The 25296-nt window shown below is 54.4% G+C and overlaps 1 protein-coding gene across 2 annotated transcripts in view; it reads right to left on the bottom strand.

Annotated features, from left to right (window-relative positions):
- Nucleotides 1–25296, bottom strand: part of COPG2 (COPI coat complex subunit gamma 2) — a 114771-nt gene that overhangs the window by 24222 nt on the left and 65253 nt on the right. For both annotated transcript variants that reach the window (XM_042972439.1, XM_042972449.1), the window contains 5 exons: nucleotides 25120–25223; nucleotides 24489–24614; nucleotides 23185–23247; nucleotides 22601–22740; nucleotides 21533–21704 (listed from right to left, as the gene is read on the bottom strand). In XM_042972439.1, coding sequence (XP_042828373.1) covers nucleotides 21533–21704; nucleotides 22601–22740; nucleotides 23185–23247; nucleotides 24489–24614; nucleotides 25120–25223 — 605 coding nt within the window. The remainder of the gene's footprint in view (nucleotides 1–21532; nucleotides 21705–22600; nucleotides 22741–23184; nucleotides 23248–24488; nucleotides 24615–25119; nucleotides 25224–25296) is intronic.

Below are 25296 nucleotides of genomic sequence, written 5' to 3' on the forward strand. Positions count from 1 at the left end.
GGTGGGAGGAGGCCCGGGGAGGCTGAGGGGGAGAGAGAGGGGCCTAGTGGGAATGTCCGAGAGAGAGCGTGGTCCCTGCCGGCACGGTGAGACGTAAAACGTCAGCAGGAAGCGCAGAGAAACAAGGACCTTCTTCCAGTGGCGGCCGTGACAAGGCCGCACTTACAGATGAACTGGAACAGCAGATGGATTCAGCACTGCAAGCTGGGGATGAAGAAGCTAGCAATGGAGCGAACACGAGGTCAGGCCCGAAGGGAGCTGGTACATCGAGGAACAGACCGCTGAAGCCATCCCGGGACGCCAGGCAGTAGCAGAGGTGGGGTGGGAAGTTGTAGATGTGGGGGAGCAGGTCTCAAAGACAAGCGTGGGAGAACAGGCAGAAGACGGGCCGAGGAAGGTTCGTTCCACACCCCGTGTGGAGAGGAGACCGTGGCATCCCGAGTGGCTCCGAGAAGGCAGTCTGTGAGAGCTCGTGGGTCAGGTGAGTAGACAGGAGGAGGAAGACAGAGCAGACGTGGAAGAGGGGGAAAGAACTTCCAAAGCTGCGAGGGACTCAGGGTCGGCAAAGGGAGCAGCTTGGGAAAGGAGGAGGCACCCGAAGAGCTCCCGGTCTCACGGGGCAAGAGGTGTGGCGTGTGCGGTATGGAGGGCTGATCGTAGGAGCGGAGACACCACGGCCAGAGGGTTTAAAAGCGGGGACCCTCAGCAGCCAGCAGGAAGAGGGGCCACAATGCATGCAGTGAAACAGAGGAAACACGGCGGTCTTGCACGCGAAGAGGGACTCTGCACAGAAACCACCAGCAGGTAACCTCAGGGACTCGGGACGGATTCCTGTGGATGGAGTGCAGTGTGGGGGTAGCAGATATGTGGGTAAAGATAGTGAAGGAGTTAAGTGTGAATCGAGGCGAAGGTGACATTTCACAATCACCGAACGCGTGCTTCTGTTCCGGGGGGGGCAGGCAACGGTGGCGGTCTGGCATACGGAGCCTCCGCACAGGAAGCAGGGTGCGAGAGGATGCTCAAAACCAGTGAGTATCATAGGGTCTGGTCTGAGAAGACGGCGTGCACAGCAACGGGCCCCAGAGAGAAAGGAGTGGGATGCCGAGGGCTTGGGGGGTGGTGTTCACGATGCTTGATCAGGTGGACGAAAGAAGGGGCCAAGCAGAACGGGAGGGAGAGCGATGGGTGAGTCTTAAGACCTGCACTTGGGTGCGGTGAGAGGCATGTGATCAAGAGTAAAGAAGGCACAGCAGGGGTCTGGGACGTGACAGTGGGGAGTGGGAGAGCATGGGTGATAGGAAGGAGTGAAAGTGCAGGCCTGGGGTCAAGTCCTGTGGACAAGGACTTGACTGAAAGGGAAGACAGAAGGGGAAGGAAGGTGAGATGGGGTGAGGCTAGGGGAAAAGGGAGCCTACAGGGAGGGGAGTGGTCAGAGCCAGTGGAAGGACCAGAGGAGCGACAGCGGACGGTTTCAGAAAGAACGTGGCCTGTTGAGGGGATGGGAAGGGAGTGAGCTGTGAGAGAGGGTCATAGCAGGGAGCACATCCCCCATGATGAAGGGATGACTCCATGCAATGAAATGACAGGCATTGAGGTGAGTTGCATGGGCCCTAAAGAAGAGGCAGGCCGCTTTCCATGGGCCAAGGAGAGAAAGAGAAGCAATGTGGCCCCTAAGGAAAGGTCGTAGGAGGTAATGTCCAAATGGGGCCTTCCTTGCTGCAATGTGACAGGAGGGTCACCTCCCAGACAGAGACCAGGTAAAAGGCACTTAGGACACGAGGGATGGGAGCGCGCCGGCAAGGAGACAGGGTGGATGCTAACACAGGGAGCAAGGAGAAGGGGGAGGTGACAGAGTATGCATTCTGGTAGATCTCAGAGGTGCCTAACAGACAGAAGCTCCGGGCGTGCTGCTAGCCAGTGAGATCAGAGGCATTGGGAGGGGAGAGGGAAAAGGGGTGGTAGCAGGGGCCGCCCCTACAGCCTTGAATGTCGTGGTAAGAGTAGAACTTTCCGGCCAGGCTCTTTACTACGGATCCGGATCCGGTGGGGATGGGGTGGGAGGCGGGGAATGGGGTGGGAGGCGGGGAATGGGGTGGGAGGGGGGAAATGGGAGTAGGGGTTGGGTATGGGTCAGATTTAACCGGGTGGGTTGGGTTTTACTGGGTGGGTTGGGTTTTACTGGGTCTGGAGGGCAGGGTTGGGATTGTTGGGCTCGGGGTCGGGGTGGGGGGTTTGGGGTTTGTGGGGGGGTGGGGACATGAGCCAAGCTCTAGGCACTGAGAAAACCATCTTCAACTGAGCTTGTGGACTGATTACACATTAAGTGTTGAGGGTGACGACCACAGGCTGAGAAGGTGAGAGAGACCACTGACTTCACCTGGAGAGGACAGGGAAGAGCGGCACAGGAAAGGTAGAAGGGAAGGGTATGGTTGGCAGGTAAATCGGAGGGCCACGAGGACCACAGGGGCAAGGCTTTACAGGATGAGACTGTCACGGGTCTGAAATGAGCAGGAGTAATATAGGGGACAGTGGCAAATGCTAAGAAACACCAGACTGGACCAGAGACATTTTCACAATGCTGGAGGGACAGGAGGAGTGTGGCAGGAGGTGTGAAAAGAACAATGCCGTGATGCATACTGGATTTGTGGCATGTCATGTGTCAAAGAGTAAAATACGGTGGTTTCAAGAGGAGAGTGCCAATCCAATCACACAGCGGGGTGGTGCTGAGATCTGATGAAGTTTCCATGGCAAATAATGGAAGCCTATAGGTGCACAAGAGGAAACTGCAGCTAGGAAGTCAGGGCTTCCATAGCAGTGGTTCTTCCCGAGGATGGGGGGGGTGGTTTTCACCCGAGGGGGCTGTGGGCATGGCCCCCAAGGCAGGCCTATCAAATCATCTGAGGGGGAGCAGTGCTCTGCTCCAACAAAAACAAAACCAAAAAAAAAAAAAAAACCCCAAACAAACCACAAAAAAAACACAAAACCGTGCCCCGATGATGATGCTGATAGGCGGTCTTAGGGGTCATGCATCCTCGGGTGAGAACCACTGGGTGGAAGGGGCAGAGTAGAGGGCAGGCAGAGAGGTGAAGCTTGAGCCAGATGAGCCCCTGAGCCGGGGGTAGATGGACGCATCAGAGTCGGGACCGTCAGACATGGGGGAAAAGGACCTGGGACCAGGCGGACAACAAGCAAATGGATGTAACCAAGAAGGCACCTGGAAAGAAGGGGGAAGTGTTGGGATTTGCTCTCAGTGGGTAAGGAGTGGAATGCCAGTGAGTGGCCCTGGAGCTGAGGACACTGGAGGAATAAAGCTGATGGAGATGGGAATGCTGAATGAAAGGAAGCTGGGTTATACAGCGTGAGCAGAGAGCAACGTACGGACTGTCCGCGCAGAAGGAAGGGGCAGACGGGACAGGAGACCACACTGAAGGCACGCATCAGGGAGAGAGATGCTGCCAGGGAGGCAGGAGGACCCAGGGCTCCTGCAGGTGGAGGCCGAGTGCAGTGGTGTCGGGCCATGTGGGCAGGGGCGAGGGCGGGAGGGAGGGTGGAAGGGAAAATGCTGTAGTGAAAGGAAAGAGGAAGGAGAGTCAGAGCAACAGGCTCCCGGAGAGCGCTGTAGGGAGAGTGTGCAACGAAGGGGTCTGAATGGAAACAGGAAAGGTTGTGTGGGGCCCGGCGGGATAGCAGAGTGTGGGTCCACAGGATGTGAGCAGGGGCTGGCGGGGGGAGCGTGTGGGTTCAGTACCGTATGTCTGAAGCAAAGACGACAGAGGTGGGCTGGGCTGAGCGAGGGGTGAGGGAGCGAGCAGGGAGCACACAGCAGGAGAGGACGGCGGAAGCAGCTGGACGACTCACAGAGGGTAGCTGAAGGAACGTCACGTGGCTCAGGTAAGAGGACAGTTCCTTTGCCATGTGTGCGGCAGACAAGCAGAGCCGGAGAGGCAATGAAATGGGGGCCTGAAGGTAGGTCAGGTGGGCGATCTGCAGGTGGGAGAATATGGTCAAGGAGAGGTGGTCTCAGGGGCAAGAATAGTAAGAAAGGGCAGGTGAACGCACCCTGCAGCTAGGGCACGTGAGGCTTGTTCAAAGGATATTGGTATGTACTTTATCAAGGAAGGAATGTCAGAATGCCCAAAGGAGGGAGTATGGGGAATCTAGAATTTTGCCTCCAGTAATGGACCAAGGGCACGAGGAAGCCCATGCTACAGAAAGAACACAGAGTGGGCCAGGCAAGCAAGGAACTCCATAGAGGTCGGAAGGGGCCAGAGGTGGATGTGATGGTAGAGGTGATGGGCCATTTAAAACCTTGCCTATGGCCAGGTCAGTGAAGGACTTGGGAGGCAATGAAAGGTCAGAGAGAAGCCCAGATAAGCATCCAGGGTCTCCAACATGGTTCCCGAAAAGGTTGGATGCTTAGGAGTGAATGTGACATCAGATGGATTGAGTACGGCATGTCAGGGATGAAAAAGCTGACTACAGAACGAACGGGAGGCGGGGTCAAGAAAGGAGCAGATGTCAAGGAGGACACCACTTACTCTTTTGCACGAGTGGCGTGTGGCAGGGGAAGTAGGGCAGGATGTTGAGATGATCGAGAGTGTCTCTTGAAGACAAGGGTAGGAGAAAAGGCAGAGCGGGCCACACAAGGTCAGTATCAACCCAGCGCTGATGTAGACAGCAGTCGTGGGCGTCCGTGAGAAAGCAGTTTGGGGGATGTGAGCTGGCTCAGAGGAGTCGCTGGGAAATGAAAGGAACAGGTGGCATAGCAGAGGAGAGAACCTTACGAACGTACAAGGCACTCAGGGTTGGTTGAGGGGGCACCACGGAAGAGGGGACGGTGGCCTAAAGGGTTCCCCATCTGGGGACATCGCAGCCCTTCGGGTAAGAAGGTTGGCATGTGCCATATTGAGGCTGGATGGTAGGAGCAGAGCTGAGCCGAGCCGGGCCACCATAGGCTGGGTGTTTGAAGCCAGGTGTTCAAACCTGAAGCTGGGTGTTCAGGAGGCCTAATTCCACGGACAACAGAGAGGCCAGGCAGAGTGGGATGGAGAGTGAGAGGAGAGTCTTAAGCCCTGCCTGCAGGTGTTACGAGACACGTGGCCAAGACTGAAGGCAAAGCGGGATCCGGCCCATGGGAAAGGAGAGTGGGAGGGCAAGCGCGAAGGGCAGGGGGACATCGAGGGACCCAACGGAGAAGAAACGGAGGCAGAGAATGCGTGGTGAGGATGAAGAGGAGGGAGTGAAGGCCTGGTGCAAAGTCCCATGGGCAACGGCTTGATTGAAAGGGAAGAGGGAGGAAGAAGGAAAGTGAGGTGGGGTGAGGCCAGGGAAAGAGAGCAGCCAGAGCCAGTGGAAGGATGTGACAAGGAGACAGAAGATGGTTTCAGGACAGGATGTGGCCTGGCAAGACGACAGAAAGAGCGTGAGCTGTGAGAGCAGGTCATGGGAGGGAGCACATCCCCGATGAAGAAGGGATGACCCAGTGCAAATACATGACAGGCATTAGGGAGCGTTGAGAGAGCTGCATGGGTCCTAGAGAAGAGACAGGCTAAGAAAAGGGCCCCATGAGGAAAGGTGGCAGATAGGATGTCATAACAGGGCTTTGTTGCAACTACATGGGAGTGTCACCTCCCAGAGACCGATTAGGTGATGGGAGGCACCGAGAAGAGGATGAAGAGTGGACACTATTGGGAGTGGGGTTGGGGGGTGGGGGAGAAGAGGAGAGCAGTGGCAGGTTGAAATCCAGGCAGATCTCAGAGGTCCCAACCAGAAGGAAGTTTGGAGCTCCGAGGTCAGCCAGTGGAAGCAGAGGCATTGGGTGGAGGGGGAGGAAGAAGGGTACCTAGCAGTGGCTGTTGCGTGGCTTTGAATAATGTGGCAAAAAAAAAAAAATTCTTGGCTGTTTTTTATACTCTGGATTCTACTGAAACAGTTTGGGAGGCAGGGACAGGGTTCAGGTCTGGGTGTAGGTGGGTCTGACGAGGTTGGCCAGGAGGGCAGTGTGGGCACTGGTGGGCACAGGGCTAGGGAGGAGGATACGAGCTAAGTCCGGACACTGAAAAATCGATCTCATCTTACTGAAAAGCGAACTGACTTCAGGTCCGGTGCTGTGGGTGGTGACTCCAGGCTGGGGAAGCAGGGGAGATCAGTGAATCCACCCAGAGAGGACAGAGACATTGGCTGCGTGACAGGTAGAGGGAAAGGTCTGGTTAGTAGGAACACAGGGGCCCGGGAGAACCAGAAGAACAAGGACGTATGGTGGGACTGCTTCACAGATCTGATGATGATGGGTACCGTAGGAAAAGGGACAGCAAGCACCGAGAAAGAAGGACCAGATTTGGACCAGACGTCGTTGACATGCCTGAGGGTCATCAAGTGTTGGAGGAAGGAGGCGTATGTGGAGGGGAGAAAAGAACACACTGGTGTCAGGGTGTTTACGGAAGGGACCGCGGTGGTTCTAAGAGGAGAGAGCCGGGCCAGTGTCCAGGTGGGGGCAGCGCTGGGATGTGAGGGACAAGTATTGTTGGCAAACGGTAGGCGGCTGGAGGCTGGCGAGGGGAGTGGCACCCCAGGGAGGCAGGGGGGGTTCCCGCCTCAGTGCTCCTGCCCTGGGATGGAGGGGTGGATTTCACCAGAAGGGCCCGTGGGCATGGAACACAGTGGGGGCCGGAGAAAAGATTTGAGGGGTGGGCAGCAAAACATACAAACATCCAGACCTAACAAAAGCATGAAGGGCCGCAGCTGCTGCCAGGCCTCCGGGGGCGCCAGCGTCCTCGGATGAGAACCCCTGGGTGGAAGGGGCACAGTGGAGAGAGGAGCAGGGAGTTGAAGCTTGAGCGCACGAGGGCCTGATCAGCAAAGATGGAGGCCTCAGAGTCAGGACTGTCACACATGGGGGACCAGGACTCCAGACCAGGCACACAGCGAGCAAATGGATGTAGCCCACGAGGCTCCCGGCATGATGGAGGTGGTGTTGGGATTCGCCAGCAAGGTTAGGGAGTAGAGAGCAAATGCGGTCATCCAGACGCTGAGGACACGTGAGGAATAAGGCTGAGGGATGGGAGTGGCGACCAAAGGTAGTTGAGTTTTGTGGGTAAGAGCAGAGAGCACCAGCTGGACTGTCCACAGCTAAGGAAGGGGCAGACAGGACAGGAGACCACACTGGTGGGAGAGAGATCCTGCTAGGGAGGCAGGAGGACAGGAGGAAGGGGGACAGCAGGACCCAGGGCTCACTGCGGGTGGGGGCTGAGTGCAGTGGTGTTGGGCCATGTGGGCAGGGGCCAGGGCGGGAGGGAGGGTGGAAGGGAAAATGCTGCAGTGAAAGGAAAGAGGAAGGAGAGTCAGAGGGACAGGCTCTCGGAGAGCGCTGTAGGGAGAGTGTGCAACGAAGGGGTCCGAGTGGAAACAGGAAAGGTCGCAGGAGGGACGTGTGTGGGGCCCGGGCGGCCAGCAGAGTGTGGGCCCACAGGACGTGAGCAGGGGCTGGCGGGGGGAGCGTGCGGGTTCAGTACCGTATGTCTGAAGCAGAGACGACGGAGGCGAGTTGAGCGGGGGGTGAGGGAGCGAGCAGGGAGCACACAGCAGAGAGGACGGCGGAAGCAGCTGGACGACTCAGAGGGTAGCTGAAGGGACGTCACGTGGCTCAGGTAGCAGGCTCAGATAGCAGGTTCCGATGTCATGTGTGCGGTAGACAAGCAGAGCAGGAGAGGCAGGGGGGCGGGCCCTGGAGGCCCATCAGGCGGGCAGTCCGCAGCAGGTGGGAGAAGATGGTGCGGGAGAGGTGGTCCGAGGGGCAGGAGCGAGAAGGGGCAGGTGAGGGCCTCGCAGGTAGGGCAGGAGAGGCTGGGGAGGGTCAGGGAGTGTCCTGTGCCGGGAGGGATGGCAGACGGCCCGGGGGAGGGAGCGGACGGGAGGCATCCAGGAACTGTGCCCCCAGGTGTGGACAAGGCCCTGAGGAAGCCCGTGCAGGAGGAGGAGCACAGCAAGGTAAGACCAGCATTAGAACCTGGAGACATAGGAGGAGGCCAGAGGAGGATGCGGTGTTAGAGGTGGCGGCCCATTGAGAATGTTGGGGACCCCCTGCCAGCGAAGGCATGGTGAGGCGATGCGAGTTCCGAGAAGAGGTTAGAGAAACACCCGCTCCAAGATGGTGGACCGGCAAAGGTGGGTGGTGGCTTCGGGCAGACGGGGACAAGAGAGGGATTCGGTACAGCACCCGGGGAAGGACGATGACAGCAAGGGGGAGCAAGAGGGCCAATCAAAAGGGGAGGAGATCTGGAGGAAAGACTAGGAAATCTGCCGCACGACTGGCGTGTCGTGGAGAAGTGGGATGTGGTGCCGAAGATGAAGAGGTTTCTAGAAGACCAGAGCAGGAGAAAACGTGAGGGATGGGCTGAGCCAGGTCAGGCTCTGGCCAGCGTGGAAAGAGCAAGACCGTGGAGTCTCAGGCAGCCACGGAAGGCGGTCCTTCAGATGTCACTCGGGTCAGGGAACTTAACGGGAAAACAAAGGAACAGGCAGCATGGAAGAAGGGAGAAAATCGTGGATGTAGGAGGGACCCTGGGTCTGTAAAGGGGACACCACGGAAAAGGGGAAGGCAGCTTGCAGAACTCCTGATCTGGGGGCTGCGGCAAATCTCAGAAGGCAAGAAGACTGCCGTGTGCAGTATGGAGGCCAGGGCAGGAACAGACCGGAACCACCGTAGTCGGACATTGGAATACCTGGGGCCACCTCGAGCCGGTGGGGAAAGGAGTCACGATAACCGAGGTGAGACAGGAACGGGGCAGCACTGCCCGTGGACCCTGCACAGAAACCATGGCAGGGAGCCTCAGGGTTACTGAGGCGGGCTCAGGTGGACGGAGAAGAGGGCTGGGGAGGCGGGAGCAGAGGCATGAGGGGGAGGGGAGAAGAGGGCGGATCTGCTGCGACCTAGTGGGGGAGTGGGTGGGAACCAAGGTGGAAGGCATATTTTGCCTTGAGAACCAAATGTGTGCTGCTTCTCTAACATGGGGCTGAAGCGTCGAGGTCTAGCAGGCAGCGGAGAGGTCGTACAGGGAACCAGAGAAGGACTGAGATTTTCAAAACCAGTGGAGTGCCCTAGGTCTACTCTAAGAAGATAACGAAGGTTGTGCAGGGGCACAGAAGGAGAGAACAAGGGGCGGACAGTGGAGACTGGGGCTTGGGGGACTCGTTTCCATGAGGCGGGATGGTGGCTAATAGACGGGGGTGAGGCGGAACGGGATGGAGAGTGTGAGGGCCTCTGCAAGTGGGTGCTGGGAGGGGAACGTGGCCAAGAGGGGAGGAGGGCGTAGGAGGTCTGGACCGTCTCAATGAGGAGTGGGAGATCAAGCACAATGGACGGGGTTGGGTCCCCAGACCCGATGGAGAGGAGAAAGAGAAAGGAGAAAGGATTTGAGGGAAGAAAGAAGAGGAAGAAGTGGCAGGCCTGGTGTCAAGTCCGGTGGGCAAGGGCTTGATTGAAAAGGGAAGAGAGGAGGAAGGAAGGTGAGGTGGGGTGAGGCTAGGGGACAAGGGAGCCTAAAGTGGGGGCGGTGGTCAGAGCCAGGAGAAGGATCAGACGAGCGCCAGCAGGTGGGGTCAGAGAGAACATGGCCCGATGAGGGGGTTAAAGAGTGTGACCCTAGAGCAGGTCCCAGGAGGGAGCACCTCCCAATGGTGAAGGGATGACCCAAAGCAACTACGTGACAGGCTTTCGGGAGCTTTGAGAGGCGTGGGTCCTAGAGAAGAGCTGGGGTGCTCTCCCGGGGCCGAGGAGGGAAAGGGAAGAAATGTCTCATGAGGAAAGGTCACAGGAAGGAATGTGAAAATGGGGTCTGGAAGCAGTGTGACAGGTGGGTCACTTTCCAGAGACGCAAGGTGGCACCGGGGAGGATGGAGAGTGGAGTGTGGTGGAAGGGGGAGGGATTGGACACCCAACAGGGGAAGCGAGGAGAAGAGGGAGGTGGCAGGTCTCGGCAGAGTGTGGGGCCCCACGGCGGGAGCAGAGGCATGAGGGGAGGGGAGAAGAGGGCTGCCTAGCAGTGGACCCCAAGCAGTGGCTGCTCCTAGAACCTTGAATGTTGTGGCAAGGGGATAATTTTTGGCCAGGCTCTACTATGGATCCGGCGGGGTTGGGGTGGGAGGTGGGGTTGGGGTGGGAGGCAGGGGAGGGGTGGGAGGGGCTTTGGGGTGGGAGGGATGGACGGGGGGAGGGGGGAATGGGGTGGGAGGGAGGGTCGGGGGGGGTGGTATTTGGGTGTCGGGGAGGGCATGGGTTTCGGGGATCAGTGGGCATGGGGTGGGGGTTGGGAGACACGAGCCATGCTCCAGGCGCGGGGAAAAAACCTCTTTTCAAACTAGGCTGCTGGGGTGACGACACATCCAGGGTTGAGGATGATGAATACAGGCAGAGGAGAGGGCAGAGGAGACGAGCGAGTCCACTCAGAGAGGACACAGGAGAGTAGCTGCAGGAAGGGTGCAAGGGAAGGTCTGCTGGAGGGGAATCGCAGGGGGACGTGAGGACCACAGGGACAAGACTCTGCAGGGGACAGTGTCACGGGTCTGAAGTCGGGTGGGGTAACCTAGAGAGAGGCACCATGGCAGACACCGAAAGGACAAGATTAGGGCCAAAGATACCGTCACAGTGCCTTGTGTCATAAGGTGGGGGGGGGGGGCTGGAGGGGTGTGAGGGAGCCATGTGAACAGAACGGTGGTCTCATGCAGACTGGGGTTTGGGGGGTATGGATGTCAAAGAGTAAACGTGGAAAGAATGAGGTGGTTCCAAGAGGATAGAGCCGGGTCAATGTCAAATGGTGGGAATGCTGGGAGTTTGAGGAACAAGGTCAATGGCGACTGGTGGAGCCCAGAAGCATATAAGGGGAGAGTGCAGCCAGGGAGCAGGTCGGGTTTCTGTAGCCCGGATTGTTCACAGGGATGGGGGTGGTGGTGGACTTCATCTGAGGAGGATGCAGGCATGGCCCCCATCAGGCCTATGAAGATATCTGAGGGATGAGCAGTTCTCTGCTCAAAGCAAAACCAAAAGAAAACCCCAAAACGAAAACACAGAAGAAGGCATGAGAGATGATGCTGATAGACGGTCTTGGGGGTCACGCGTCCTCGGGTGAGAATCGCTGGGTGGAAGGGGCAGAGTGGAGGGCGGGCGGAGAGGTGAAGCTTGAGCCAGAGGAGCCCCTGAGCCGGGGGGTAGACGGACGCATCAGAGTCAGGACTGTCAGACACGGGGCAAAGGACGTGGGACCAGGAAGACAGCGAGCAAATGGATGTAGCCGAGAAGGCCTCTGGTACGATGTGGGGTGGGTGGGAGGGTTGGGATTAGCAGTGGGTGGGGAGTGCAGGCTAGTTGACACATTAGGACTAGGTCCAAGAGAGAGGAGAATGGCGATCGAAAGGAAGTTGTGTGAGCACCGTGAGCACAGAGCACGGGGCGGGCTGTCCACGCAGAAGGAAGGGGCAGGCGGGACAGGAGACCACAGGGCTGATCATCTGGGGGAGAGATGCTGCCAGGGAGGCAGGAGGACCCAGGGCTCCTGCAGGTGGAGGCCGAGTGCAGTGGTGTCGGGCCATGTGGGCAGGGGCGAGGGCGGGAGGGAGGGTGGAAGGGAAAGTGAAGTAGTGAAAGGAAAGAGGAAGGAGAGTCAGAGGAACAGGCTCCCGGAGAGCGCTGTAGGGAGAGTGTGCAACGAAGGGGTCCGAGTGGAAACAGGAAAGGTCACGGGAGGGACGTGTGTGGGGCCCAGGCGGCCAGCAGAGTGTGGGTCCACAGGACGTGAGCAGGGGCTGGCGGGGAGCGTGCGGGCTCAGTACCGTATGTCTGAAGCAGAGTCGACGGGAGGTGGGGGGAGCAGGGGGTGAGGGAGCGAGCAGGGAGCACACAGCAGAGAGGACGGCGGAAGCAGCTGGACGACTCAGAGGGTAGCTGAAGGAGCGTCACGTGGCTCAGGTGGCAGGACGGTTCCGATGTCATGTGTGCGGTAGACAAGCAGAGCAGGAGAGGCAGGGGGGCGGGCCCTGGAGGCCCATCAGGCGATGGCCCATCAGTCCGCAGCAGGTGGGAGAAGATGGTGGGGGAGAGGTGGTCCGAGGGGCAGGAGCGAGAAGGGGCAGGTGAGGGTCTCGCAGGTAGGGCAGGAGAGGCTGGGGAGGGTCAGGGAATGTCCTGTGCCGAGAGGGACGGCAGAGGGCCCGGGGGAGGGAGCGGACGAGAGGCATGCAGGAACGGTGCCCCCAGGTGTGGGGGGAAGAGGGTCTCAAGGAAGAGACCGTTGAATTCATGGCAGAACTGGAAGGTGGTAGAACTGGGACTGGATGCTGAGGATGAAGTAGAGGGTTTCTGGAAGACAGAGGTGGGAGAGGAGGCAGAGGATAGGCTGCACGAGGTGCTTCTGCATCCAGTGGGGGGAGGGAGAGTGGAATCTGAGCAGCCGCAAAGGCAGTGGGGGGTATCTGTGGGGACAGGGGAGTCAATGGGAAGGGCAGGGCAGGCCGCTCGGAGGAGGGCAGAGAATCTCCCGCATGCGCACTGGGCTCAGGAAGGGTAAGGAGGGCGGTGCTGTGAGGAGGGAGGTGGCCTGATGAGCTCCTATCTAGGGACGTCAGCAAGGCTGGGGAGGTGGTGCAGAGTGGCCTGTGGGGTATATGAGGCCAGATGACAGGAGCAGAGCTGAGCAGAGCCAAGATGCTACGGGCAGGGCGTTTGAAGTCGAGGGCCCCGAACGCAGGTGGGAAAGGAACTGTGTAAGGACAGAACACAGAGGGGGAGGGGCAGCACTCCACATTCAGACATGTCCTGCACAGAGACCTCTGGCCGGTCACTTCAGGGACTTGGGATGGACTCACGTGGTTGGAGTCCAGTGCGTGGGTAGAAAGTCTGCTTAGAGTGGAGGAGTGCACAGTAACCAAGGCAAAAGTGACGGTTTGTAGCAGTAACTGTGTATGCTACATCAGGAAGGCTGGAGGGGTGGAGGTCTGGCACCCAGCAGAGCCTGTACGGGGAAGCAGGTAAGAAGTGACCTTTAACCCAGCATGATGCCCTGGGTCTATCGAAGATGATGTCGGCGGCAGAGGGGCACGGAGGGAGAGCAAGGGGTGGGCTGGTGAGGTCTGGGGACCCTTGTTTTAGAGGCTTGATATGGTGGACAACAGAGGCAGCAGGGATTACTGGATGGAGAACGAGAGGGTGGGCTGACATCTGCACGTGGCCAAGAGGGAAGGAGGGCAAGGGGGGATCTGGACCGTGTCAGTGGGGTGTGGAGGGCAAGCGTGATGGGCAGGGGTGCATCAGGGGATCCGGTGGAGAAGGAATGGAAGCAGGGGAGGTGAGGGAAGGAGGACGAGCTCAAAGTGCAGGCCTGGTGTCAAGTCCGGCGGGCAAGGGCTTGATCGAAAAGGGAAGAGGAAGGAAGGTGAGGTGGGGTGAGGCTAGGGGACAAGGGAGCCTAAAGGGGGGGCGGTGGTCAGAGCCAGTGGAAGGACCGGACGAGCGCCAGCAGGTGGGTTCAGAGAGAACATGACCCGATGAGGGGATGGAAAGGGTATGAACTGAGAGCAGGTCCCGGGAGGGAGCACCTCCCAATGGTGAAGGGATGACCCAATGAGACTACATGACAGGCTTTCCGGAGCTTTGAGAGGCGTGGGCCCTAGAGAAGAGGCGGGGTGCTCTCCGGGGGCTGAGGAGGGAAGGGGAAGGAATGTGAAAATGGGGCCTTGATGCAGTGTGACAGGAGGGTCACGTCTCAGGGACGGGCAAGGTGAAGGGGACCCCCAGGGGACAAAGGAGAGGGGAGCATGGAAGGGAGGCGGGCTGGCCGCCAACAGGCTGGGCGGAGAAGAGGGAGGTGGCAGCGTCTGCACCCTGGCACTTCTCGAGGTGCCTCCTGGAGGCGCGTCCAGGGCTCCGGGCCAGCCAGCAGGAGCAGGGCGTGGGGAAGGAAGAGTAGCAAAGGGGTGGTAGCAGGGGCCGCCCCTACAGCCTTGAATGTTGCGGTCAGAGTAGAACTTTCCAGCCAGGCTCTTTACTACGGATCCGGTGGGGATGGGGTGGGAGGTGGGGACGGCAGTTGGGTTGGACGGGAGGGCAGGGTTGGGATTAATGGGGTGTATGTGCAGAGGGGTGTGGGAGACATTGGCGAAGCTCCAGGCACAGAGAGAAAACCACGTTTTAAACTGAGCTCGTAACCCATCTAGACATCCAACGTTGGGGGTGATGACCACAGATGAAGCGAGGCTGGGGAAGACCAGTGAGTCTACCCAGAGAGGACACAGGACAGGAGCTGCAGGGACGGTGGCAGGTCTGCTGGGCAGGAATCCCAGACGGACTGAGGACCACAGTGAGGGGACGGTGTCACGGGTCTGAAATGAGGAGAGGTAATGTAGGGAACAGCCAGCGGCACCCACGGAGAAAAACCAGTATTGGCCCAAAGATACGGTCACGTTGCCGGTAAGTCCTCAAGGCTGAGGGCGGGAGGGTGCGAACAGAACGATGCTCTCGTGCAGACTGGGCTGGGGGCACATCAGGTGTCGGGACCACATGCTCAAAGAACGCGGTGCTTCCGAGAGGATAGAGCCGGGTCGATGTCGGTGTGGGGCACTGTTGGGAATGTGAGGAACGCTGTTAACTGTTCAGGGTGTCAGTGGCAACCGAGGGAAGGAGAAGGTGACAGGCGGTGCCCGGGGAGTGCGGCCCGGGGAGTGAGCTGGGCTTCCACCGCAGTGGTTCTTCCCGAGGGTGGGGGGGTGGTTTTCACCCGAGGGGGGCTGTGGGCACGGCCCCCAAGGCAGGCCTATCAAAGCATCTGAGGGGGAGCAGTGCTCTGCTCCAACAAACACAAAACCAAAAAAAAAAAACCACAAAAAGAAACCCCCAAACCACGGCCCGATGATGATGCTGATAGGCGGTCTTGGGGGTCACGCGTCCTCGGGTGAGAATCGCTGGGTGGAAGGGGCAGAGTGGAGGGCGGGCGGAGAGGTGAAGCTTGAGCAGATGAGCCCCTGAGCCGGGGGTGCGTGGGGACATCAGAGTCAGGACTGTCAGACACGGGGGAAAGGGACGTGGGACCAGGAAGACAGCGAGCAGATGGATGTAGCCGAGAAGGCACCTGGCACATTGGGGGCTGGGTGCGGATTCACGGTCAGCGTGTAGGGAGTGGCGTGCCAAAGTGTTGTTCCCAGAGCTAGGGACGCTTCAGGACTCGGGCCGAGAGAGAGGAGAATGGCGATCGAAAGGAAGTTGTGTGAGCACCGTGAGCACAGAGCACGGGGCGGGCTGTCCACGCAGAAGGAAGGGGCAGGCGGGACGGGAGACCACAGGGCTGATCATCTGGGGGAGAGATGCTGCCAGGGAGGCAGGAGGACCCAGGGCTCCTGCAGGTGGAGGCCGAGTGCAGTGGTGTCGGGCCATGTGGGCAGGGGTGAGGGCGGGAGGGAGGGTGGAAGGGAAAGTGAAGTAGTGAAAGGAAAGAGGAAGGAGAGTCAGAGGAACAGGCTCCCGGAGAGCGCTGTAGGGAGAGTGTGCAACGAAGGGGTCCGAGTGGAAACAGGAAAGGTCGCGGGAGGGACGTGTGTGGGGCCCAGGCGGCCTGCAGAGTGTGGGTCCACAGGACGTGAGCAGGGGCTGGCGGGGGAGCGTGCGGGCTCAGTACCGTATGTCTGAAGCAGAGACGATGGAGGTGGGGGGAGCAGGGGGTGAGGGAGCGAGCAGGGAGCACACAGCAGAGAGGACGGCGGAAGCAGCTGGACGACTCAGAGGGTAGCTGAAGGGACGTCACGTGGCTCAGGTGGCAGGACGGTTCCGATGTCATGTGTGCGGTAGACAAGCAGAGCAGGAGAGGCAGGGGGGCGGGCCCTGGAGGCCCATCAGGCGATGGCCCGTCAGTCCGCGGCAGGTGGGAGAACATGGTGGGGGAGAGGTGGTCCGAGGGGCAGAAGTGAGAAGGGGCAGGTGAGGGCCTCGCAGGTAGGGCAGGAGAGGCTGGGGAGGGTCAGGGAATGAATGTTCTGTGCCGAGACGGATGGCAGAGGGCCCAGGGGAGGGAGCGGACGAGAGGCATCCAGAAACTGCCCCCCAAATGTGGACAAGGTCTTGAAGAACCAACCCCCCTGCCCCAGGAGGAAGAGGACAGCCCACGAGGAAGCAGGGGTGGGGGGAGGCGGCCAGAGGAGAGGAGTCAGGAGAGCTGGTGGCCCGTTTAAAATGTTGGGAACAACGCTGTCAGTGCAGGGCATGGTGAGAAGATGAAAGGTCAGAGAAAGGACCAGAGAATGACCTCCCAAGTGGCCGACCTGAAACGTAGAGGGGTTAGCAGCGACGTCAGCAGCAGGCGGATTCAGTACAGCACACTGGGACAAAGGGCCGGTCAAGAGGAAGAAGATGTGGCGGAAAAGACCCGTGACCCCCTCACGTGCCCGGCAGGTGGTAGGTGAGGAAGGACAGGACGCTGTGGATGGAGCAGGGTGTCTCTGAGCACAGTCAACGGGACAAGAAGAGCGGCAGGCAGCGGGGGAGGAGGAGACAACCCGTGGCCTCCTGCGGGGCTCAGGTTTGGTAAATGGGCATCAGGGAGAACGGAACCGCGCCCTGAAGAACTTCCCAGCAGCGGGGATGTCGGCAGGTCTGGGGGCAAAAGGGGAGGCCCGTGTGCTCGTGAGGCCCGATGGTGGGAGCACGCTAATGAACGTAAGAACGCATAGGTGCTGCTGCGTGACTGTGTGACGGTGTAGAATATTACAGAACATTTACAGCCGAATAAAGCCACATCGGTACGGTGCCGTCACTTGGACCTTGAAAGGACGGCACTGGGCGCCGGTAACCGTGAACGCAACAGACGGCGACGCGCCGTTTATATTTTCGCTGTTTTTCCAACGGAAGGGAGCGGAGGAAACGTGGAAAGAAGTGGCTGAGATGAAATTGGAATTAAGCTGACAGTATACTTACTAAGTAAGCTCGCAACTACTGAGCAACATTATAATGGTGATGATCCTCAGTACTGCCTGTCAGCTGGATCACAGTTAATGGGATGAAGGGAACTGGGAGAAATACGGAAACATAAATTGTTGCAGAGAAACAGGTGGCTGCCTGCAAACTATGACGTAATCGCGTGGAAGCTGGCCGACTCGGGAGAACGCGCGGTCGTCCAGAGCTAAATTCGGGAAGCGAAGCCTGGACGGAGGGCACCCGCTGCAATCCTCCAGTGCTTCCGGTGTCCAAATACGAAGGTGCGAGTAAGTCATTAGAGGAATTTGGAGGGATGAGAGTAGGTTAAAGAGGAAGTTCCCGAGTGGAACCAGGCCTGAGTACTACGAACAAGCAGAGGTCTTTTCCCTACAGTCAAAAGAGGGAAAAGAGGAAATGAGCGGATGTGCCACCTTTGTGGCGCATCCTGGAGAGGGGTTATCGTTTAAGAACGGCAGCAACAAAGGTTTGTACCCTGACCACGGTGTGACGAGGGACAGGATGGGGAGACGGGTTGAAAGCCGCACAGCGGGAATGTTAGAAATTTCAGCGTTTGAGGGAAGCCAGGGCGGGTACAAGGAGGAGGGGCAGGTGAAAGGAGATCTGAACCCGGGAATGTTGGTCCAGCTCGTGGGTCAAACTGGAGGAATATGGATTCTAAGGCTGGATGGCTACAGATTCCAGTGATCAAGGCAGAGGGAAATGGTGGTTGAACAGTAATTTCGACCTATCCTACTTTTTAAATATCTGAGTAAAAACACAGATTATGTGCTTAGCTTAGAAAAGGGCAGTTTCCCGAGGGGCCGTGAATAAGGATCCCTGTGAGTGGCCGGAGGTGGGTAAAAGTGAACAACTCTGATGCAGATTTTACTTAATTGAAACTGTTCATAGTGTCGGGAGTTATAGTATTAATATCGAACACCAAGTAATAGAATGGAGACCACAGATTCGTAAGAGGTAGGAGCCCATCGGAATCCTGCGGTAGCTCAAGAGCAGACGGAGGTTAAGGAGGTGCAGGTACCAAGTCGAGCACAGTTACGAATTGTTATGTGGGAGGCGGCGTCCCTAATGACAGAGAAAACAGGCTCCTACACCTGTACTATTAAACTGGATCTTCGGATGGGTATCTTCTGTTGAAGACTTTTTAAGTGAGTTATTTAAATGAGGGAAAATGCTTTGAGACGAGAACCATGATGCACTCAAGGCCTGACAGTCCGATAATAAAAGCAATATAGGGGGCCACAGTGGTTGTGAATCATAATGGAACAAAAAGCTCAACAGGCAGGGGGCATCCTAGAGGTCGGGTGGGGGAAACAGTCCTAGAATGTTGCACATACCCGTAGTCTGTGCTCTCGGGGTGCAATAAACCTTCAGAGGAAAGCAAGTTGCTGAATGGGAAAGGGTGCTAAGAAAGAACGCTGCCCTGAAGGCTTTTCTAAGCACGTCCGCATAAAGGAGGAGTGGCTAGAGGACCGAAGACGGGTAGGACTAACTGAATAGAGACCTGGGATAACGGTCAGCTTCCCACAAACGGCCCGTGCATTGAGGGGAGGATTTACGGGACCATCTTGATGTAGGGCTCGAGTACATTTTATCAGATGGCGTTTAGATTTTTTGCCCACATATAAAGTAAGGGGGAGTGAGCCAAGTTTCAAGATCTAGCACAGACCAAGATAACCGTGGGAACCACTTCCTGGAGGTCAGAGGGTATGTCCTATGAACTGTGGAAGACTTGATTTTGAAGAGGATAAAGGCAGAAAGTGCATAGTTCCACGACCGAAACAACAACAGCTTCTGTTTATTGAGTGTTTACTATGTGTCTGGCACCATGCTAATCACCTTAGTTAGTTTCATTTCATCTTTACGACAATCCTAACGAGCTTATGGAAATCTAAGAATTTGTCCAAGTTACCCAGTCCGTATGTAGCAGATCCAGATCCCAATCTGTCTCTCCCCAAAACCTATATTCCTTTCTATTATGATATACAGTTTTCAAGTTGAAAAAAATTAGTCTGTAGAATTTCTGTGTGTGTGTGTGTGTGTGTGTGTGTGTGATTGTATGGAAAATATACTTTTTGAAATAAGTAGAAGTGATATATAGATCTTCAGGTGATTAGAAAAATTCACAGTATTTGCAATGGGGAAAACACAAAAAAAAAAAAAAAAAAGAAAAAAAAAGAAAAAAGCAAAAAAAAAAAAAAAAAAAAAACAGGGTGGTGGTGGTGGTGGAAGACTCTTATTACCATCTATGTCCTGGTATTTCACTTCTGTTCTTTGCACAGCAAAGACTTTGAATTGGCCGTAGGTTAAAAATGTTAGAGTTTCTGACCAAGACTAAAGGATAGAAAGGAGTTTGATTTTAAGCAGGTATACGATGGGTCGACTAAATATCGACTACTAACAATTAAATTTTAAAAGTCCGACTGTTGAGACAAAACTCCATTTCTTTTCTCCCAAGACGCAAGGACAAGAGTTTATAACTATAAACAGTTTAACACCAATCGGAACACCCTTTGCCAAGTTTAGCAGAAAACAAAGAAAACTTCTCCAAGTGCCAAATTTTTATGAACAAAATACTAACACACCATCAAGCAAAAGAGTCCATAGCCAGCAGACCAAAGGTTGAAACCTCTGGGCTAATTTGTAAGATCTGTGTTTTCAAAATAAAGTAACTCCTTAGAAAGGAGGGGTGAGGAAACCTTCCCGATACTTCCTCTCTTGGTAGAAATGTTTTTTCTTATCGTGGTTTGCTCCTGTACAATGTAATTTCTGTACTTTCAATATCGTTGTTTTCTGTATTTTGATATTGTAAAGTTGTATCTGTTGTATTCTGTTAAGACAACTCCCTGGGGTGTGAGGCACCTGACTTAGTTATCCAAGCGAGCCTGGGGAATTGGGAGGAGCTCGCACTCTCAGCTGGGAAGGGCTTGATTCTTCAGCGAGTTCAGCATTTTGCTTCCCTTTAAAATTAAGTTGCAAAGTAACGGCATCCCTTAAAAACCAGAAACCTTAGAAGTACAGTAAGGGGAGGGCTTTTGAGAAAAGGAGAGGTGGCTATTGGGGGGAAAAAAAACAATGATGCAGCGCAGTTTCCCAGGATGATGGCTGAAGCCCAGGGCTGTGTTAAGCCTGGGCCCAGATACTGGTTTGGACCAAGGGAAAACAAAGCTAGCTTTACTGAAGAGCACAGTACAGCCAATTTCATTGGTGGCTGGTGGACGTACTTTAGACAAATGTAACCAGAGGGAAACAGACCAGGAGAGCAAGTGAAGCCGGAAGGGGATGGAGCTAGAGGAACTTCATAAAGGGATCAAGGAGGTAATCAGAAGTCAAAGCCAGATGGCCTAATGCTTGAAGGAGAAATACTGAAGGCCAGATAAGAAAGTGCCTTCCTACCCAGGGGGTTATGGATCCGGGGTGGTTGCAGGATAGACGTGTAGGTCCGACTAGGGCCAGAGGGAACCACCTGGGATTCAGACCCAGCAACGGTGCCAACTTGAATCTACCTCGTGCTAGAGTGAGTAGCCTGGTCTATCGTCCGACGCAGAGGAGATTGGGCAGGGGCTCCCAGAACCAACATCTGAAAAGGGAGTTGGGAGAGGGGCTAAGAGAAGGCAGGTTAAGCCCCAGACGGAACTGAATGATGACCAGGGATAACTATTTACTAGTACTTTTACGATTTCTTGTAACTCTGTAACTTCCCCAGTATTTGTTAATTTTGTTAACTTCTGTTTTTTCCTGTACCGGTAGTAAAAATTGTTCTTTCGTGTACTGGTAGTAAAAATTGTTTTTTCCTGTACTAGTAATAAAAATTGTTGAAAACATCAATGCGATACGTGTGCTTATTTCCGTAAAAACTGGGTAACAGTGTCGGAGTGAATCCGAGAAGAGCTCAGGTGGGAAAACGGGAAAAGAAAATCAAGTGCAGTAAATACTTGACATTCATTCAGAGAGGTCGGTCACAAGACCTCAAACCCCAAGTTTGTACATCCTGTTGGCCCTAGCCGTTGGCTCCCCTTCAGAGGTCTCCCCACCCCTCCGTCAAGAGCGCATATGGGCCAAGGAGAGACTTCCAGTGCCCTTCCCAAATGTGGAGATACAGAGGCTGGCTAAGCCAGTCGTCAGGATGAGTCATACTCTCAGACTTGTGCCGTAGGACCCCCAGAAACGATGATCTTAAAATGCCATGGAGCTACCGAATACAAAGTCCTTAGGAGGCCCCCGAAAAAAATCTTGAGAAGTAGGCTACGATCCTTCACAGGCGACACCAGGTACACGAACCCTCATTCGTGGTCACACCGTTACGACAGAAAGCACGGGTTCCTTTCGGAGCTACCGCCGTATACGTTCAGTTTAAACGTCCCTCAAGTATTACTTAGAGACCTGGTTATAAAACTGGTGTTTCTGCAGGAGCTAATTTTATCAATGTAAATATACCATCATTGTCATTGCATGTAATTCTGGAAGAGGACCATATTCCTGACCCCCAAACATCTGCCCAGACGTTTAAGAGCTCAAGTTGCCCTGCGTTCTGAACCTTATCTCCTCCCTCCTGTGGGTTGGTACCTGCTGTCGAATCATCATCAGGCAAACGGACAAGAGTGTAACATATTCCTGGTTGGTTATAAGGGAGGCTGGGGGCTGGGATGCAGCACAGCACTTCGTAGGAATCTGATGGTTCCACCTGCACTGTCACCTTCTCCAGCAGCTGGTCATTGAGAGTATTGGTGCATTCAAACTGAAAAGTGAGCAGACAGAAAAGCTATGGTGGAGAAGAACTGATTTCCAGCAAGTTGTTCCTTCCCACCCATAATCCACAGCTCTGTTCTGGGACCCACTGTCCCTTTCCTCTCTACACTGTCCTGCAGGTCCCCTCCTAAGACTTCCCTCGAGGCAACACGACAGCCTTGAGTTCTTTTTGTTTGCATTATTCATCAGTTTTTTGCTTCTTCCTGAGACTGAGGTCTACTGAACAAGACAGTAGAAGGCTGACAGCTAAGAGGCAAACTGAAATCCAAGTTCTTGGAACAAGCCACTTAATTTACCCTGATGTTAAATGAGGATTTTTTTTTTTAATTTTTTTAAATGTTTATTTATTTTTGAGACAGAGAGAGACAAAGCATGAACAGGGGAGGGGCAGAGAGAGAGGGAGACACAGAATCTGAAACAGGCTCCAGGCTCTGAGCTGTCAGCACAGAGCCCGACGCGGGGCTCGAACTCACGGACCGTGAGACCATGACCTGAGCTGAAGTCGGACGCTCAACCAACCGAGCCACCCAGGCGGCCCGAGGATTATTTTTTAATAGGTTATATACTTGATGTTGTGCCAGCTACTTCAGACATTTCGGTTTTACGTCCTTTTAAAGTTTAACCATCATTGATTTTGAGATTGAAAAAAATAAAAAATAAAAAATAAAAAAATAAAATAAATAAATAAATAAATAAATAAAGTTTAACCATCATACGAAGGCATTTCTACAGTACTGAGTCAGGAAAAAAAACCCAGAAATGAGGCCAAGTTACTGCTCAGTAAAATCATAATCATAAACTAGAATCATACACCAAAGGGGAGTCGATACTCATCTCTAAAGCACACGGAGCCAGGGCGGGAGCCACGGATAGCCCTTCTCTCACCTGGAACACGATGTGATCGGTAAACATGTGCTTGATACAACGAACAAAATATTCTGTCTCTGCTTCTGTAAGTTGAACAGGCTCAGAAGACTTGAACAAGGGTCCTAGGTTCATAAACTCGGGAACGGCGGCCAATTGTTCTTTCAAGGAAAAAAAAAAAAAAAGAGAAGAAAGTCACAGAGGAAAAGACATGCCTCTGGGTGCCTCAAATGTTTTACGTTTCCACTGCTTCACTAACAGTTGGAAGGCTCTACTAGAATGTCCCCGAGCGTTAGTGAAGTAATCTTTTATGAGAGTTTATCTATTGAATTACTACAAAGAAAAATAAATTCCTAGTATTGTAAAATTTGAGTTCCCCATTAACCGAGACACCTAGTAAGAACAACTCTCCCAGTTAGTGACTTAGCAGTTGGAAATTGAAAAGTCCCAGGGATTCCCGGTAGCCGCCACTTATGACGATAAATGATTCGCACAAAGGTTTCCAGGGCTGAGAATTAATCAACTTGAATAAAAGTAGCAGACTTCATTATATTTACTGTGCCTGGGGTGCGAGACTATTACTTCTACCCATTAAATCATCCTACCTTGGAAAATGTCTTGCCTGGAAGGAGCCAGCTTCTCTGGCTTGGTAGCCACGAGTGTGATTTCTGCAAAGACAGATGTGAACAGTCAAATGAGCCTCCCGCCCACTGTCAAGCTAAAAACGTAGACAGAAACTTCTAGCGGATGTACAAGGAGCTATTCCCTAAATTATACCAGTCGGTTCTCTGTCCCCCTTTTCAGAGAGATGCTCATATTGAAATGTATTTAGTGAATGTAGTTTGTGAAATAATCAGTGGCCCTAAAAATCCAGAATTTGCTTTAAAGGGACCAGGATGTCCCAAAAAAACCAAACTACTAAAAGGCGCAATTTACACAATAGACCTCATGACCGAGACAGAAAGATGAGTTGTGTCATAATAGAAAAACTGAGAATGTGGAAGGTTAGAAGATCTCTCTCCTCCTCACCTCGAGCCACTAAACTCTTTTCTTTTTTGAGTTTTAAAGTGAGATATTCTTTGGGAATATTTTTTATGAGCTTGTGCCATACATTCTTTCACAACAAGCCTCCAGTAGCAAAATTAAGAATTTCCCAATCTCAGAAAATAAAAAACGGCAGCTGGCAGCATAGTCACTGCCCTGAGACACGCAGTGACCACGAACGTCACACGCGGGAACACTTAGCAGCAAAAGAAGAAAAAACTCAATCTGGGTCATGTTTCATACTCTAGGAGAAAACCAGGAAAAAACTTTTAAAAACCCTAATTAAAAAAATACATCTGGGGCGCCTGGGTGGCTCAGTCGGTTGGGCGTCCGACTTCGGCTCAGGTCATGATCTCGCGGTTCGTGGGTTCGGGCCCAGTGTCGGGCTCTGTGCTGACAGCTCAGAGCCTGGAGCCTGCTTCCGATTCTGTCTTCCTCCCTCTCTGCCCCTCCCCCACTCACGCCTCTGTCTCTCTCTCAAAAATAAAGATTAAAAAAATAATAATAAAAAAAAAAAAAACACACCCAGGGGCGCCTGGGTGGCTCAGTCGGTTAGGCCTCCAATTCTTGATTTTGGCTCAGGTCATGATCTCACAGTTAGTTCGTGGGTTCAAACCCCACGTCGGGACTCTGTGCTGACAGTGCAGAGCCTCCTTGGGATTCTCTGCTTCCCTCTCTCTCTGCCCCTCCCTGCTCTCTAAATAAATAAACATTAAAAAAGAAAAATCCATGTTAAGTTCCATAAGATTCAGGAGCGACGATTAAACAAATCAAAGAAGTCTTTGTGAAAATATACTAACAGCGTATTTCACTGGTGCAGAATCACTCACACATAGGAAAACGAACAGCAAAGTGTTCCCGTTACCTGCTTTCTGTTCAAAGACAGGAGCCATAGCAAGAGGAATGGATTTCATGTCAAAGGGCTTTTCTGAAGGCGCCAATGTGTACTGGTGTAAGGCTTTCTCCATCCCCGGCACAGAGACAGTGAGGCCTACAAAACAGAAATCTCAGCATTCTAACTCCTTGCCCATCCTGGGATCCAGACAGGCCCAGATGTGTAGTATTTATCTAAGCTTTCTGAAGAAAGAGAAGGATGAAGCCACAGACTTCGTAACTTAAATGGTTCAAACTGAAGCTGTCTTACAAGACTGCCTTCTAATTTTGCCCAAGGAAGCATGGGAGCAGAGCATCAAGATATCCAACAAATCAGAAGTCCCTTCCAGGAAAGAAAGCAACTTAGCCACGTGGGAACAACCGTAACATAGAGGGAAAAGGTAGAGCCAATCCAGGGGAAGTTCAAGGAGAACCAGCAACAAGCAGTGCTCTCCGGGCCCTTACATACTTTCGGTGCCCCTAGAAACGGAAGCGCGTGCAAAGACCAACGACAAGCATGTGCCTAGTGAAGTCGGCTCTTAATGCAGATCACAAGATAATGCTTCCAAGATGCCATCTGGGGACCAAAAACGTATTTGTCTCCATTCCTGGCTCTCACTGACCGTTGAAGATGTAGGTAGCATTCAGTGACATCTGCCTCTGCTGCAGCACATTCAGGTAGAAAGTAGCTCTGTCCCGAACCTCATCATCAGTATCCATCATGCACCTGTCCAGGGGACACAGAAGAGGCACGTCACAGCACCCTCGGATTTTCCGGGAGCTTTCCTTCCCACCATACC

This window comes from Panthera tigris, chromosome A2 (assembly GCF_018350195.1).
Source record: "Panthera tigris isolate Pti1 chromosome A2, P.tigris_Pti1_mat1.1, whole genome shotgun sequence".
Taxonomy (NCBI): Eukaryota; Metazoa; Chordata; class Mammalia; order Carnivora; family Felidae; genus Panthera; species Panthera tigris.